Source organism: Xenopus laevis, chromosome 4S (genome assembly GCF_017654675.1).
Source record: "Xenopus laevis strain J_2021 chromosome 4S, Xenopus_laevis_v10.1, whole genome shotgun sequence".
Taxonomy (NCBI): Eukaryota; Metazoa; Chordata; class Amphibia; order Anura; family Pipidae; genus Xenopus; species Xenopus laevis.
In genome coordinates, this window is record NC_054378.1 from 63,441,674 (window position 1) to 63,460,730 (window position 19,057).

General features: G+C 38.5%; 1 protein-coding gene across 1 annotated transcript in view; it reads right to left on the reverse strand.

Annotated features, from left to right (window-relative positions):
* Positions 1-14,983, reverse strand: part of srsf11.S (serine/arginine-rich splicing factor 11 S homeolog) — a 28,586-nt gene extending 13,603 nt beyond the window's left edge. The window contains 6 exon segments of the mRNA NM_001096477.1: positions 603-730; positions 1,034-1,083; positions 1,749-1,841; positions 5,436-5,545; positions 10,508-10,641; positions 14,656-14,983. Coding sequence (NP_001089946.1) covers positions 603-730; positions 1,034-1,083; positions 1,749-1,841; positions 5,436-5,545; positions 10,508-10,641; positions 14,656-14,777 — 637 coding nt within the window. The 5' untranslated portion in view covers positions 14,778-14,983.
* Between the last annotated feature and the right edge of the window lie 4,074 nt (positions 14,984-19,057).

The following is a 19,057-nucleotide window of genomic DNA, read 5'->3' on the forward strand; positions in this document are numbered from 1 at the left end:
GGCGACGGACGGGCGGGCGGGTGAGCGGGGGGGGGGGTTGTTGGGGGTGAAGGGGGTCACCGGAGACAAAGTCATGCAGAATCAGCAGACATAGTGAACATACAATATATAACATATATGTAGTCACTTACCCCCCCCTCACACCGGCCAGACCCTCTGCGCTAGAATTAGAACAGGCATACGTCTGGGTGGTCTGTATAGCCCACAGGCTAGAGTTATGACCCCGGTGGATGTCCTCGCGTAGGGGGCTAACCATATAAGTACAGGTAATCCTGCCTTAGGTGTCACCCCTGGTGTCAGTCACAGACTGACCGTAGATTTCTCTCAGAGATAGAGATGTCCATCCTCCAGGTAGCAGGACACTTAAAAAACTGAAGTCTGAGTACAGTGTGTGGGGTTAAGCCTAACCTGGCACGCCCACTTTAATTACTTCAAGTGTCCTGCCTCCTGGAGGATGGAGCTTAACCCCATCGGTCCCTGTGTCCCCCTAAAGACGACAGAGAAATGTGATTTAATAAAAAAACAAAAAGAAGTCTAAATTATGCCTACAATCTTTTTTTTTTTTTTTTTTTTTTAAAAATTGCAAAAAACATTTAACCAACCTGGCTCAATAGCAGCAGAAATCAAGGACTGCGCCTCTCTGACCCGCTTCATAGCTTCCTCAATGTCTTTACTGGAGGTATCAGATTTCAGGCTTGGAGACACAAGCCCTGCTGTTACATGATTTAACCTGCAAAATAAAATTTTTTATATTAGAGTTTTTGTATTAACACAACTACCAGATCACACTTATTTCCCAGCAATGAATATCTTGACTGTGCAGCCTTAACAGATTTGATATTCACACATGTAAACATGTTACAACAAATGTAAAGACACTTCAGAATTTAGAACAGTTAATGGTGAATATTCAAAAAAGTTTACAGAGACCTAGTATAATTTGTTAAATACAGTTAGCATGCCTGTATCCACATAGGGTAACATGTTAGAGGCTGCAAAGAAACTCTATAAATTAATAATTAGGGAAACTTACTTTGGATCAACCGTGCTCATAAGCTTCAGAAGCTGATCTGCTGCAAGAGACTAAAAGAAAGCACATACACACTTAGAAGGTTAGAACATTACACCTGTACAAATAAAGTTTCATGAACAACTGTATTAAATGCAGGGACTAAATAGTTGATAAGTCTCTGTATGTATGTAAAGTGTGTACATATAAAGGTGTATGTTGGCATACAAGAGCAGGCAAAAAGTAGCTGTATTTCTAGAAACCAGATTTCACCAGGCTGCACTTGTATGAAGTATGAAACAGGAATATTGAGGATTGGGAAAGTGTTCCCACTAAAGACAAAAGATGGTTGTTTATCTGCTCTACAACAGTCCCAAAGGTGCACACCATTTACAGGATAGAGTACCTGGGTGCTCGAGCCAGCAGGGTAAATGTATAGGTGAAGAATGGGGCACTCACAGGATTTTCAGGCAAAATAAAGAAAAACTTTTATTTAATGAGTTGAATAAAATGTTTTTCTTTATTTTGCCTGAAAATCCAGTGAGTGCCGCCATTCTACACACAAATATATATATATATATATATATATATATATATATATATATATATATATATATATATATATATATATATAAAATCTCTCGACATAAAGGCTGCATTTATTTTAAGATGCTTTCATTTGAAACGATAAATGCTAATGTTGCATAATCCCACCTAGTAAATAAAAAGCAGATGGTACCTGTGTATTTAGGTTTGCTCCAGGAAGAGTAAGAGCTGCAAGAGTTGGGTCAAGTGTAGGGGCTCCCAAAGCAGCAAGCGGAACAGCACCAATCTATGGGGTAAATAAGTCAAAATGTCCATCATAAGGTTATACTGATATATTTCTCTCACACTTGCTGATATGATAATAACAGGATGCATTATTCAAACTGATCAAGCAGTTTGAATAATGATAAAATAGTCAATTCAAACACAGACAGTGATATAATTTTTATAATCTGGTATATTTTTTTTTATTGTCTAAAAAGCACTTTCAAAGGTTGCAAGGGCTATACAGGCCCCCATTCATTGTGCAGTCCCCCCAACAGCTTGAATAATCCATGCTGTGCTGTGTCCCAAAACTATTTTTTTTTTTAATCAAATATGGATTTTAGCATTTCTCAATTAATTTCAGACGAGGCAACAGTTTACTTAAATCTGTAGAGAAGTAAAAGGGGAGGTTTACCTTCAGAGCATAGTCTAAATTTGAAAAGCCCAGGTCAGATGAAAATTTGGTTTTATTTATCTTTATTATTTTAAATGGATAATTTTGAAGCTACAGACCATATAACCTGTGGATTGCTACTGCTAAAAGGCTCTCTCTCCTGCCTCTCAGCTAGGGATCGCTGTCAAATTCTGCCTATACAGGAAGCAGATTACTGCACATGCCTCCCCTCTCCTGCTTCGTTTGACAATATTTAGCCAATAGGATCAGTGAAATGCAATGATTAGTACAGTGCTTATCTGTTATCCGCTGTGTATGCTGTGCCTTTTCTCCTTTTTTCAGCTTTGAACAGCTGCCCCACGGCTACACAGTAGCTTGTTTAAATAAACCATAGCAGAGTTTCTGAAGTAAGCACTAGTTTTACCAGTGCAGCATAACAGTAGATTATATTGTCATTACTTTAGGACACTAATTTTTTTGGTGTTACTGTTCCTTTAAGGCAGGGATCCCCAACGTTTAGCACCCGTAAGCAACATTCAGAAGTAAAAGGAGTTAAGGAGCAACACAAGCATGAAAAATGTTCCAGGGTTGCCAAATAAGGGCTGTGATTAGCCATTTAGTAGCCCCTATGTGGATTGTCAACCTACATTTAGGCTCTGTATGGCAGTACAGCTGGTTTTTATGCAACCAAAACTTGCCTCCAAGACAGGAATTCAATAAGCACCAGCTTTGAGGCCACTAGGAGCAATATACAAGGGGTTGGAGACCAACATGTTGCTCGGGAGCTATTGGTTGGGGATCACTGCTTTAAGGAGTCATGTGCATAACGGGAACTGAGAAGCTGAATGGTTGCATTAGATAAGATCAAACAAAATACTTTTAGGGTGATGGCAAGCAGTATGTTTAAGAGCCAGTTCAATGCGAGTCTTCGGTCTTCCAGCAGGTCTGGATATTGATTCTCCCATCTCATTTCTTTTCTGAGGTTTTGTCACCCACAATGGAGGAAATTAAGCAGTGGGGACAAATCATACCCTCCAGGATAAAGGATACACTGCCTTGATAACATCAGTTAGCTTAAGTTTCTACAATGTCACAAAAAAGTCTGGTTTCCGACAGAGCTATTTTCTTTTAGCGTTTGCAAGTCTAGAATCTAGTTCTCTCTTTAAAGGAGAAATCAACCTGTTAACCTGTACCCCCCCACCCCAGGGAGACCCCCATCCCTCCTCCCCCCAGGCTAACTAACCCCCCAGGGAGATGCTCCATACTTACCCCTCGCCGCAGATTCTTCCAGTAAAGTTCCACACATCCATCTTCTGCGTCCTCAGCAAGCTGACTGCGAGATCGGTATTTCTGCGCATGCGCAGTTGGAGCAGTTTGCCAGCATGCGCGGAATTACACTGAAATTGCAGATCTTGCAGTCAGCTTACAGAGGATGCAGAAGATGGATGCGTGGAACTTCGCTGGAAGAATCTGCGGCGAGGGGTAAGTATGGAGTATAGGGCGGAGGGGTACGGGTTTTTTTTCAGAACAGGTTGATTTCTCCTTTAAGGGGTGGTTCACCTTTAATGTAACTTTTAGCATGTTCTAGAATGGCCAATTCTAATCAACTTTTCAATTGTTTTTCATTATATTTAATAGTTTTACAATTATTTGCCTTTTTCATCTGACTCTTTGCAGCTTTCAAATGGGAGTTGCTGACCCCTTCTAAAAAGCAAATGCTCTATAAGGCGACAAATGTATTGTTAATTTTTATTACTCCTCTTTCTATTCAGGCCTCTACTATAAATATTCCAGTCTCTTATTCAAATCAATGCATGGTTGATAGGGGTAATTTGGATCCTAGCTACCAGATTGCTTAAAAATGCAAATTGCGAGCTGCTAAATAAATCAAAAACCACAAATAATAAAAAATGAAAACCAATTGCTAATTGTCTCAGAATATCACTCTCTACATCTTACTAAAAGTTATCCCAAAGGTGAACAACCCCTTCAAAGCAACGTAGGGGTGATGAGTAAATAAGTATAAAATGTCACAGGAATGACAAAATGTCCCTTAATTATCAAATGCACACAAGTATAACATTGTACAGATTGTTCATTAAAAACAAAAATTACATCAATATTTTGATATAGAAATATATACATACCTGAAAAATGCTAGGAATGTATGTATACAGGATAAAAACTTGTTAAAATCCCTACCCTGTGTTATGAATAGCAGATACTGTCATTTTTTTTCAAAATGCATCCAGTAATAGTGCTGCTCCAGAAGACTTCTGAACTGAAATCAGTTTTTTAAAAGAGCAAACTATTTTTTTTAATATTTAATTTTGAAATTGGACATGGAGCTAGAAAGTCAGTTTTCCAGGTGCCCCCAGTAATGTGACTTGTGCTCTGATAAACTGACACAATCCCTTTAAAGTGATACCGACACTAAAAAATTATTATTCAAAATATTAATGTACATCAAAAGTTACCTATGGCTAATGTTGATCGGTTTTCACTCATAGGGCTGCTTTTGTAAGTAATCGTTACTTGAAGTTCCTAAACCTCACTGTCCCTTCTCAACATGTCAGAGTTTCTAATGCTAACAGACTGCTGAAGCTTAAATATGGCAGCCCCCTCAGAGAGGAACATGGGGGATCAGATGGGTAATGCAAAAGCATCTGTAAATACTTTTATTGTAAAATTATAGATTGCATGCAAAGACAATATTATGATAGATGTAAAAGAAGGTTTAATTTCTGATCTCTTTAATGATTAGCATTTACTATACTACTACTGTAACTTATTTTAACATCAATTAATTAGTATTATCAATGTTTATCTTAAAATTTGGTTTATATATACAGATATGGGATTCCGGATTTTCCCCAGACACAGGCTTTTTGGTTATTTGGCTCATCATAACTTAAGTCTACACATATCATGAGCATTCATTTTCTTACTCCAGCTCTTGGGCCATATGCTTGAATGGGCTTGTCTATATCTCTGCTTAGTGGCTATTTTTAAACACAGCACATGTAGAACACATGCATCATGTAATAATCATCCAAGTGAGGGAACTTCGTGCTGCTACACAACACATTTTCCCACCAGCTATTTACATTAATGGTGGTATCAAGGTTAAACTATGATGTTTAGCCATTTTGCACTGAAAAATAGCTAAAAATCAAAAAAGTATTTTGAGCTGTGAAACTATAAAAACTCATTTTAACATACCTGACTGAGTGGATTAGGAGTGGGAAGAAGCGCTCCTCCAGGCAGTAGGCCTGCAACTGCATTAGCTGGCGCCACCAATGACAGGGCTTTGGCTTCATCAGGAATTATTCCTGCAGAAAAACCACAAAACATTAGATGCACTCTTATTACATTAAAAAATTTGCAGACACGGTCAGCCTGCTCTATCATTCAAGCTTGCTGGGAGCGCATATTTGGCTGCCAGCTTCAAGTACTTTAAATAGTTAACCATTAATTCTAAGCCAGTAAATGACAACCCTTTGTATTCTTTTAACAACAATTTGGTTAATGGATCTAGGGTAGAAAAATTGCACAATACACACTACTTTTTGTGTTAACACTGCCGAGATTTTATCACCTGTACTCGAATTTTAAGTCATGAACCAAACGTAAGCAAGCACAGTCGGTTCTCCAGGGGTGTGCTCTCAACTTTCAAAAGCTGTTTTATGAACAACGACTCGTGTTGGCTGCTTCACTATAAAGCACACAGAAAAATCAAGATACACAAGACAAAAATAAGTTTGATTTAGGGGTTAATAAGATGGAACAGTTTTCTATCTTTTGAACACCTACCACAAAATCTTACAAGGTAGTTGTAAAAATATTTTCTGTTTGCATAAGCCTTTTTCAGACATGTTGTTTGCTGCTTTCGGGTTGTACCATGCCATGTTCCTTACCTTGTCAGCAGACATTTTAAATTTGTGATGTGTCATAACACCACAACCCAGTATATTACCACAGTAAACAGGCCTGGTCTGATCAGCTGCAGCTATTTGAGGTAAATTAGGCATATGACTACACTTTACATTAAAAAAAAGCTAAATCAGTATCAGATATAAAATAAATGAAAAACAACAACTAAGGTAAAAGTTTTTTTTATCTGCGTGTGCCCATACCCCCAAATCAGAATGGAGAAATCAAGAAAGAAAACAAAAAACTAGAGATTTTTTTTTTTTTAAATACCAGTAATTTGCCTTGAATGCACATAAAGACACTGCATGTCATCATAAAACATACAAAATGTACAGGGCACTTAAGAGAAACTGGATAAGCTGCAGAAGAAAACTGTTGAGTGGTATTTTCAGCAGGGCCTGGTATATAGTTCAGGCTGAACCAGGGAAAAGAACTGTAAAACACAACAACAAAAAAGAAAAACCACTGTTAAATAAAGGTAATGGATTCTTCCACCTACTTTGATTGCTGCAGATATTATACAAGTTTACATTAAACTGCAGGGTTATCTTGTAAGATATGAAACTGTTGATTTCTTTAACAGGGTGGAATTTTTTCTATTGAGGGCTTAATACACGTTTTACCAAACACTGCATATTACACCTTGTGTGTATAGTATGATACTGAATGCATGTCTCCCAAGATATAAATACATTGCAGAATGTTAATTCTAGCAAATGTATGTATGTATGTATGTATGTGAATCTTGAGACTGCTCATATTGTAAATCATGCATCCTATATGCCAAACTGAACTGATTCTAATCTGTGAATAACCTTTCAGTACGTAAGATTAAAATAAATAAAATAAAGACCACATTTCCTATGCATGGGCATTAGGTTCTGTAATTATCCAGTCTTTGCTAAAAAGAATGCATGAATGTGTCGTGAAGACAAAATGTTAATTATTGTTTTAACCCATCGTATCAACATTTTTGTCTACTCCTGTGATATCAGTATAAATAAAATCTAAAGCCACTCAATTTTGGAGCAGAGGGAGAAAAATACACTGACAAAAGGACCTCCATTAGTAGTGAGCAAATTTTAGGCTAAAACATTTTGCCATCATATTCAACACCGTAGTTATTAAATCTTTTTAGGAGTTTGGTTGTGAGCTCAGTGCTGTTTAACTGGAGGCCCATAAATTATCTGTTGCTCACAACCCATTTTTATAGCATGGATACTTCCTACAGGTACATAGGCCACTATGGAAAAAGATGGACAGCAATGGGCTACATAAAACTGTGAGCTGCCAAAGTTATGTAAAAATAATGTAGAGGTAGCAAGTCACCAACAATACATGTCTATATTTATCATGGGTAAGATACACATGACTTAACCTGAAACAGATTGGTGGACAAAGAGACAATAACTGGAAATGCTGCAGAAATCACTAACTTTTGCTCAAAAGTTGTAGACACTACAGTTTGTAATACTCTTGGTCCCCCATAAACTGTACCCCTACATTTATTACAATATATTTATTCTTTCTGTGGAAATGGTTAATAAATATTGGCACACTCATAGTTTAATTACTATACAAGTAAACAATTGATTAAGATCAATGATCAAACTCTAATCACCTAATATTAGGGCATGTTTTACTAAATGAACACCTGATTAAACGCCAAGTTCTCAGAAGAGACATTTTGCCCTTAAGACACACACACCTATATTAAGCACTTATTATTGCTTAATTACTGAAGCTACTTAGAAAAAGCATACATTCTGTTATCAAAATCTATACCATACTTAACCTCTGAACAGTAGATACAGACCCTCTGGCAAAAAAAACAAAAACGTCACAAAACAGGAAAATATTTAAAAGAAAACAACCACATTTTGTGGAATAAATACGTTCACAGCATGTATTAAATAAAAAAACCACAAAATAGATAAAATACTATTTATCTTACTTCATGTTTAACGGATAATATGCAAGTACTTTACTGCATTAGAAAGAGGTTACTCTGCACATCATGCCCTTAATAAAGGTATAATAGGCATTGGAAAGACTTCCAACAGCCCTAAAGAAAACTAAAAGTCTTAAAATAAGAATAAAAGCTATTTCGAGTTTGTCTTCACTCCCTAACCCCACTGAAATATTTAATTGTTTAGAAAGCTTACATACTTAACATGAATGCAGGCGCTTACTAGACCAGTTAAACCATCATTTTAAATTTACCATTTCAATCTGTCCATCCAGCAGCTACAAATAAACTATTTCCTGGAAATAAATGCCCTCACTTCCTATCAGAATAGTTTTCATTCCATAATTCTTTATATGTAGAGAAACATAAATGCTACTTTATAAATGCTAGTTTATCTGCCTGGTTAAATATAGAAATTATGGCATTATAGTTTTTTTTGTTATTTGTTTTGTAAACAAAAGCCTATTGCACAATGACTGCTCCCATGGCTACAGAGAAGCCTATTAACATAAACTCATTTAGTGTATGTAACAGTAACAGTTTGCGCCAGTGAAAGGATACATTATATTTTAAATACAAAGAAACCCCCTTTCATTTTTTTTTCATAGAAATCCTTTTAAAGTCTACATTTCATGGCCACTCTCGCCATTGAAAGCAGAGAGTTGTTAAAATTAAAACTGCAATTTTAATTGTGACTTTATAAAACTTAGTTTGATAAAAATGATACGAGTTAATCTGCGAGGTTTACAACTCACTAGCCAGCCACATTTCCTGAGGTGAATAACCTTACAGACTTAGGTTAAACATATTTGTTGCAATTGTGGCAGTGTTTACATCACAGAAAGCTTCCGAGTTTAAAACTATTGTTCACCAATCTCTTTATAGTTCATTAAACCAAGGTTGTTATGTAGTTGCAAATACATTTATGTGCAAAAGTTTCCCTAATAAAAAAAAAATACCAAGAATGTGACCGATTCCTAACTAGCACATACCAACTTTATACATGGCAAATATAACCTTTTTATAAAAGTACTGATAGTAGAACTTTTTTATAGAAAATAATTATTCTTTCTATTATTTGCATTAAAAGAAAAATTGATATAGAAAATAAAAAAAAAATGATTTTGAGGAGAAATAAAGGACTATGCTGGTTTTGAAAATACAGAATGTGGACTTTAAAATATGTCTCTACTTAACTGTGGCTTACACAAGTAATTCCCTACCTGAACAGTTATTTTCACTCTTGTTAAAGAGCTATGAGAAGGCTTGCATTGTTTTTTGCCTGCTCTTGACTTTAATGGCCATACAGACCCAATGTTTATTGGGATATGCAACAGGGATTGTCTTTTAACATTCTTAGTATACAAGTGTAGTGTAAATATTGTACATTATAAGAATAAAAATGTGAACCTAAGTTCCATGTGAATGCATAGAAATGCCTAAAGATTATTCAAGAGATTTGGCTACTTTAAAATGGCTATTAATATTTCTAAATAGAAGAATTATAGCAATAAGAGCATAAGAAACTAATTTACCACATACAGTTATACAACTGTAAGATTACAACTGACTACACTCAAGGACGCAATTTTATCACTGCAACTTTGACACGCCTACTATGGAGTAAAACTCACAGAGCTACACACTTAAATCTAAGGAAAGAAAATATTGTTAATAAGTAGTTACACCACGAATAACACTTGGGGATGCGAGAACTTGCTGCCGTCTAGTTAATGTCTAGAATCCCCTGAAGCAGCAGAGGACCCAGTTTTTCTGTCATCAGGAAGGGCTTTGCAAATGCCTTCTCCACTACAAAAATCACACACACAAATAACAGAGAAAAGATTTCATTATTTAGCAAGTATTTTGATGTACAGAAGGATACAAATGTGAGAGGGAAAGAAAAAACTTAAATGCACAGCTCCCATCCAGACCCTTCTGAAATTTTTTTGACAGACCACAAACAATCCATGGTAGACTTAGCATTACCAGAGTTTCATTTAAGTGTTATTAGTGTGACCAACTTTGTTCCACATATACAATGTGCAGAGAGGCAAGCTGTATTATTAATTTAGAAAAAAAACCATGGCAGAGATCTTTATAACTTATGATATCTGGATATAAAACATTGTATATTAAATATAACAAAAATAAAATATACCTATGGTCCGGCATAAATTAAGATAAACTCTGAGGGTAAATAACCAATAATTTTAGCAAGCTTGCAATAGGGAATGCCAAGTATACCAGGGATATTCCATACAAAGAAAAAAAAACAAAAAAACAAACAAAAACTCAAAACAGTAGCATGCAGACAGTGCTCACTAAAAGTATGGATCAATAAAATGACCCTCCCCAGCAGTGCTAAAGTTAATTTAAGCAAGGTACAAACCTTCTGCATATGGAACGACTATCAAAGCTCTGTCAACGAACACTGTATTAGTCAGATGCTGTGAAACCACCGCAGAGTCTGGATCTTGGAACTTTACAAAACAGACACGAGATGTTACAGGCAAAGGAGAATCACTACAAAAGGAAAAGGAAAGAATCAGGTAAAACATCAATTTATAATCAAAATCCATTGGATGGATGAAGGATGCATATGCTAACCAAAAAACAGCCAATGGTGTGCATTCTTAAGAGAAAGTGTCAAAAATGTTAAAAAAATCCAGTGGATTATCTGATTATTTGAAAATCATATAAAACTTCCAACAGTATCTATAGTTTGCTAGTCACACTAGGCAGTCTTCCACATTTTTTTATGAATGATAAATATCCTAAAACAAAGATGTAAAACTTTGTCTCATTTAAGCCCTATCAATATTTTTAGTCAAAGGAGAACGAAAGCTTAACTAAAGTAGGGCAGAAATGTTGTACAGGTATAGGACCCATTATCTAGAACAGTGATCCCCAACCAGTAGCTCGGGAGCAACATCTTGTTCTCCAAACCCTTGGATGTTGCTCCCAGTGGCCTCAAATCAGGTGATTATTTTTGAATTCCAGGCTTGGAGGCAAGTTTGATTGCATAAAAACCAGGTGTTCTGACATACATAACCTTAATGTAGGCTGACAATCCACATAGGAGCTACCAAATGGCCAATCACAGCACTTATTTGGCACCCCAAGAACATTTTTCATGCTTGTGTTGCTCTCCAACTACTTTTTCTTCTGAATGTTGCTCACGGGTTCAAAAGGTTGGGGATCCCTGATCTAGAATGTTCAGGACCTGGGATTTTCTGTATAATCGATCTTTCCATAATTTGGATCTTCATGCATTAAGTACACTAGAGAATCATTTAAGCATTAAATAAACCCCAAAGGCTGGTATTCTTTCTAATAATGATTAATTATATCTTAGATGGTATTAAGTACAAGGTACTGTTTTATTATTACAGAGAAAAAACATAATTTTTAAAATTTTGGACTATTTGGATAAAGTAGAGTCTATGGTAGACAGATTCTCTGTAATTTGGAGCTTCCTGGATAACGCGTCTCCAGATAACAGGTCCCATATATGTACATACCTTAGATCTTCTCTGCTAAAAGGCTGTGGTTGCCTTGGGCTGGTATGGAAGCCCAATATATAACGTACAATATTTGTAGCTTAATTCTTTAGTTAGGCTTAAATTCTCCTTTAAAGGGCTGCTTGAAAATGCATCAGGATATAACCGTGTCTATTTATAAAGGTAACCTGTAGAGTTAACTTTTAATCAATGGCAGATTTATGTAAAATATATTTCTTATAAAACCCTTAAAAAATATGGCAAAAAAAAAAAGGTTAAAAATTTTCTACATTGTATTATGAACACAGGTTTATTTCAATAAAGCGGTTTTTTATACACCGATGCACATTAACTTTTACATTACAGAGTGTGGTGGATGTGATCCCATCCAGTGACAGCACCCAGTGTACCACTGCCATAAATATAAAATACCACTTCCATCATCCGTGCATCACTTGTGCAGTCTGTGCAATCAACCGCATCAGATAGGGAAGGATAAAGCAAAAAAAAAAACAAGTAAGGTTGTATTTTCATTAACAGGACTCCATAAAATGTACCGATTATTTAGTAACTTTATATTATAATTGGAAAAGTGAGAAAAAGTTTTATCAGTGTAGGTTTTGCAAACAAATGCAGTACACATTGCTGTTATGCAAGGTCTGTACAAAGAGAAAGATCCCTCCAAACCATTGGGTTTGTAAATGCTAGAGCCCTGGAAAGGCTGGTCTTATAAAGTGTGCAACTTCAGGTGTAGGAAGTGGAATTAACCTAATGGCATCCAAGATTCAGAACCAACTAGCATAGAGCTGGTATATCAGTGGAGGAGAGTGTCAGCTAAACAGTAAGTACATCATGTAGCAAAAATGGAAAAGATTTAATTGTCAGGATTTAAATTTAGCGATCAAGCTCCTCAAAATAAAGAAGCTGTTTACATTAAAATGTCAAACTCATTACCTGATCCTAAGCATTAAACAAATATTTTCTAGCATGACTGCATTGGGCATGTGTCTGACCATACAGGTTAGCCAGCTTGACTCATTCTGACCATACTGCAAGACCATCTGGACATACATGCCTTACTGGCTTGCAGATGATCTGACATAATTCAAACATATTGAGTGTCAATCGTGTTTTTAAGATTTGTCTTCTGACTTTATCTACAGTTGTCACATTTAGCAGATGCTGTGCCAGTGGAGAAACTGATCTGGGCCCCTACCAGCCGGATTGTGTGTGTGTGTAGTGAATGGAATTCAATCCGCCTGCAATTAAACATGGAAAAATATATTCCTTATATCTGAGTATATAAAAAAAATAACTTACAGGCTTGTGCATAAAGATAAGCCAAACAATGTTAATACCTTTTAAAGAAAATCAACATAACTTATGTATATATTTCCTAAGAGGAGACAATCCACTTAAAAGGGTTGTTCACCTACCAAACACTTTTTCAGTTTGGTTGTTTTCAGATGGTTCACCATAAAGACTTTTTTCAATTACTTTCCATCTTTTATTTTTTACATTTTTCCCAAAATTTAATAGTCTCGGTCTGGCAGCTCAGTGATCCAGGAGCATTCTGAATGGTTACAATTTGCTACATTCAGTGGATACATTTCTTAGCAGTAGCAACTGTTGTATCAATTCTAACAAAGATAACAAATGTATCAACTAATGTATCAGTTTAGAACAGTTTACAGAGTTGATGAACTTTGAATCCGATCAACCTGTGTGCGGTAACACACAGTGGAGCTGAAGCAGAGGTTAGTATTTGGGCTGACCACACACAGGCTGATCGGATTCAAATCAATGGAGCAGGGGCACTGAGCAGCTTCTCTGAGCCTGCAAAACACTGACAGCCTGTGTGCCCATAGCCTAAAACTAAGATTTGCTTACTTACAGGAGGGTCGACAAATGAAAAAAATTAGAACATTGCTACATTTTGCTGTGTGTGCAGAGAAACATTTTGTTTCTGTACAGAAAGAAACAGTGACATCTAGTGATTTACTTTAGAAAACAATGACGCAGCACTTCAAAAGTCCAAAACAAATCCATCAAAATGATTTTATTTCAGACTGTATTGTGTGGGATTCTGTTAGTGATCAATATTATTTATGGGGTTTTTTTTTGGGGGGGGGGGTTTACTTTAGCCACAGAAACTGATAAAGAGAGAAGAAAATGGAGCAAAATGTATTGTAATTCTGAGCAGAATGAATTGAAGTACAAATTATTGTTTATCCAACCTAAGATCCCCAGCAATTTCTGAATCATAATTCTCAACTAGACACATGGCTACCAGTGGATGAGTAAAAAACAAAGGTGCCCATCCCGGTTGTACAGGCGACTGTGCCTTTTATAAATACCACTGTACCATGTGGGTTCTTATCCAAGTGGAAAATTAGAATTTACCACAGAATACCTCACCCACAGTCAATTCATTCCTACTGGATTTTTAGGAGTTGACCATTTGATAAACACACTTCAAAAAATCCTGTAGGAATTAATGGAAAGTGGGTGAGTTTTTCTGAGGTGAACTCTAAAGTCTGCTCCACCGTATGAAGACACAGAACAGTTTGGCTGACCCTAGCGTACTAGACTGAAAGCTCTTTAGAACAGCGTGTTCTGCAATGTTCAATAATACTGGCAGTACTGTATAATTCGTAAATGGCTTTCTAGATGGAGGTAAATGTGTGCATCACTGCCAGACAGACTTAAACTTGCAGCAGTACTAGTGTCTAGATTATATTTCTACTGTAAATAGATTTCTGAATACAGCTAAACAAATCAAACTGATATATGGACTTGCTAGTCTGCTCGAGATGTCCCCACTGCAGGCAGCACTTCAACTGTTGCGCTATAATGATCAGAATAGCCGAAAAAGGATGAGGAGAGCCATAATTTGCGACAGCTGCTGCGCTACAGATTGGCCTCTCACAGAAGGGCGATGTGATACGACGGAAACAAGGCCCGTATAAGGAAGGCCTGGCCGCCATCATGCTCTCGGCTCTTCCACGCATTGCGATTCCTCGCGCGTTGCACTTACTCGGGCGGAAAGAGTCGCAGCTCCTCGATTTTTCCCAGGAACCCGAACAGGGTTATCATCTGTTCAGATGAAGCGCTGGGAGAAACGTTCGTCACCTGGATCACATCGGTGCTGGAAGTCATTTCCGTGTCTCCTGCTTTAACACATTAAATACGGAAACAAAAAAAGTAACACACAGAATTAGTAAGCTAACGTGTCAGGGCGGGCTGCCCCTGGTTATGGCTGAAGGCCGAGAAACAACAAGCGGGGATTGGAAGCTACAAAGAGTAGAAAGGCGCCGCCATAGGACAACGAGTAACACAAGGTGCCTGGCTGGGCCGCAGTATCCCACAATGCACTAGTCGCGCAAGCGCCTTGTGATCGTAAAAAAACCCCGTATTTGTGTATTCAAAGAGACTATTGATCTCGGGTTGCTGAAGTGTCACTCTGCTGCCGCGAATGGAGAGAGATGCAAGTTGCTAGATGCACCAATCAATTCCTTTTAAATAGTGACATTATAGATGCAGTCTTCCTCCTTACCAAAACATTGCTTTGTTTTCTTTTAATTTCCCTCACTCATTCCTACTAATTGTGGCTCTCACTGGTACTGCTCACTAACCTTTCCTAAGTGCTAAAATTTCTCAAGTGCTTAGAAATGACAGTTAAACAAGACAGTTGGACAAGGCATTGACAAGGCAAAAGGAACCGGACTCCCCTGCAATCATCAGTGAACCATCTGGGATAAGAAGAAAACAGATTTGTTTGTACCTGCTAGTTTGTTACTTCTTATTCCAAACATGCTTTATCCTGCATTTCTCCTCCTTTCACTCTCATGCTTCATAAAACATTTTTCACTACCTCCTCCGGCAAGTCCCACTTCTATACAAATCTCAGCCTCTCTTCTCTCCTCTCCTTCCCTCTCCACACATGAAGTTTATAAAGTACTCTGTTTAGCTATTCCACAAAACTCCTCCTTTTCATACAAACGAAGGACTTATAAATCCCACTCACACTTAGTCTTTCTTTCCTTTCTACTGCTGGCAGCTGGGGACATTTCCCCAAACCCTGGCCCTTACCCCATCCCAGTTATATCACGACCACGAGCTCCTTCTCTCCGGAGCAAATTCCAACAGTACAGAACACTTACTCCTATACCCAAAAACCCAGTTAATCTTTCCTGTGCTCTCTGGAACGCCAGATCTGTCTGCAACAAGCTCACCGCTATACACGACCATTTCATTGCAAATTCCTTTAACCTACTCGCACTTACTGAAACCTGGCTTTCTCCTACTGACACCGCCTCACCTGCTGCCCTGTCCTATGGGCAGGGCCGCCATTAGAAATCACGGGGCCCCGTACAACAAAATTTTTGGGGCCCCCTGGGCCCCGCCCACACTAACGACCAAGCTCCACCCCATATGCCGCCCACTCCACATCGCAGTTAAAAGACCACACAGACATCATCGCTAAAAAAGTAACCCCCCCACACAAGTTATAAAAAGCTATTGATGGTCAGGGCCCCCTTATAAAAGATTGGGGCCCCAAAAAAAAAATGTAAAAAAAAATGTTTTTTAAAAAAAACATTGGTGGCAGGGGCCCCCTTATAAGTTAAAAACAAATTGGGGCCCCAAAAAAAATTTTTAAAAAAAAATTTTTTGAAAAAAAAAAAGTGGCAGGGGCCCCCTTACAAGTTGAAAAAAATTGGGGCCCCATAAAATTTTTTTAAAAAAAAATTAAAAAAAATGTTTTTTTTTAAAAAAATGTTTTTCTAAAAAAAAGTTTTTTTTTAAAAAAAAATGTTTTTTTTTAAAAAAAATGTTTTTTTTAAAAAAAAACATTGGTGGCAGGGGTCCCCTTATAAGTTAAAAACAAATTGGGGCCCCAAAAAATTAAAAAAAAAAAAAAAAAGGTTTTTTTAAAAAAAACATTGGTGTCAGGGGCCCCCTTACAAGTTAAAAAAAATTGGGGCCCCAAAAAATTTTTTTTACAAAAAGATTGGTGGCAGGGGCCTATAGAATATTAAAATAATACATTGGTGGCCAGGGGATTAAAAAAAAAAAAATACACAAACTGGTGTTCAGTAGAATTGAACTCATGGCTTCACTACTTCAACTTCGCCTCCTTTCGTGACTTCGGGTCTTTGCGCCGCTTCAGGACTTCGGCTTCGGCTGTTTTCGTGACTTCGGGTCTTTTCGGCGCTTCGTGACTTCGGGTCTTTTCAGCGCTTCGTGACTTCGGGTCTTTCCGTGACTTCGGGTCTTTTCGGCGGATCGGCTTCGGCTTTTCGGCACTTCCGCATTCGGCAACTTAGAGGGAGGACGTACGGCTCGGGCGCTCGTAAGGGGGGCCGGATCTTCAAAAAATGCAGCGCTGCCGGGCCCCCCTTCATGCCCGGGCCCGGTACGCTTGTCCCCCCTGTCCCCCCCTGATGGCGGCCCTGCCTATGGGGGCCTACACCTTACTCATACTCCCAGACCTGGTAACAGACCTGGAGGTGGGGTAGGTTTGCTTCTCTCTCCCCGCTGTACTTTTAAAGTTCTTCCACCTGTTCCCTCTTTATCATTCTCCTCATTTGAGGCTCACTGCATTAGGCTCTTTTCTCCGGTTTCACTCTGCATTGCTGTTATATATCGACCACCAGGACCAACTGCACAATTTCTGGACAACTTTGCTGCCTGGCTTCCTTACTTTCTTTCATCTAACATACCATCCATCATATTAGGTGACTTTAATATACCCATTAACAACATTAACAACTCTTCTGTCTCTAAACTTCTTTCACTAACCTCCTCCCTAGGCTTATCTTTGTGCTCAGACTCCCCCTCTCACTCCAATGGTAATGCTCTGGATCTCATATTTACCAGACTCTGTTCAACCACCAATTTTACTAACTCACCATTTCCCCTCTCTGATCACAATATGCTCACATTTCAACTCTCACTAACTCCCTCCTCACCCCCTGCTATTCCCCAAACACGTACTTACCGTGACTTGCAAGCTATAGACGTGTCACATCTCTCTTCTTCCTTTGACTCTCTTCACTCTAATATCTCAGCCATCTCATGTCCTAATGTGGCTACCTCTGTCTACTATAGTACTCTCACCACTGCCCTAAATGAGCTTGCTCCTATAAAAACTAAACGTTCTCGACCCAAGCCACTTCAACCTTGGCATACTGCTCATACAAAAGCGCTCCAAAGACACTCACGTGCACTTGAGCGTCGCTGGCGCAAATCCCGTTCAGAATCAGACTTTTGGAGCTACAAATCTGCCCTGCGCTCCTTTAACACCAGCCTCTTCCAAGCCAAACAAACATACTTTACTTCACTCATTAACTCCCTTTCTAAAAAACCAGCACAACTTTTCTCCACCTTTAACACTCTCCTTTCCCCTTCTCCACCCCCTCCATGCACATCTGTCTCTGCTCAAGATATTGCTGAGCACTTCAAAAACAAAATTGACACTATCAGAAGGGACATTACACTACTCAACCCCCCTAGACTTCCACCACCCTCCCTCCACACTCCCCAGTCCCTCCTGTGCTCCTTCACCCCTGTCACTGATGAGGAAGTCTCAAAGCTTCTGGCCTCTTCTCACCTTACCACCTGCCCGCTTGATCCAATTCCCTCAAAACTTCTCCGCAATACCAATCCGTGTCTAATCAAAGCCTTAACTCACCTATTTAATCTTTCCCTCTCAACTGGACTGTTTCCTTCTCAACTAAAACATGCTCTTGTCACCCCCATTCTGAAAAAACCCTCTCTTGATCCCTCCAATCTTAACAACCTCCGACCTATCTCTCTGCTACCTTTCATCTCTAAACTACTTGAGCGCCTAGTCTACAACCGACTTACCTCATTCCTCTCTGACAATAACCTGCTGGACCCCCTACAATCTGGTTTTAAGCCACAACACTCCACGGAAACTGCCCTGACTCGACTGACTAATGACCTTTTAACCGCTAAAGCCAACAATCACTTCTCACTACTAATACTGCTTGATCTCTCAGCCGCATTTGACACTGTAGATCACCCTCTCCTCCTCCAGTCCCTCCAGTCACTTGGCCTTCGTGACACAGCCCTGTCCTGGTTCTCTTCTTACATCACCAATCGTTCCTTCAGTGTCTCCTACAATGGAGTAGCATCTTCTCCCCTACCTCTTTCTGTTGGAGTTCCCCAAGGCTCTGTCCTGGGACCATTACTATTCTCCCTCTATACTTCCTCCCTTGGCAAATTAATAAATTCGTATGGTTTCCACTACCACCTCTATGCTGACGATACTCAGATCTATCTCTCATCTCCTGATCTCAACCCAGAACTCCTAACTCGCGTCTCCTCCTGCCTGTCCGCTATCTCTACCTGGATGTCACAACGCTACCTTAAATTAAACCTCTCTAAAACTGAAATGGTTCTCTTTCCTCCAA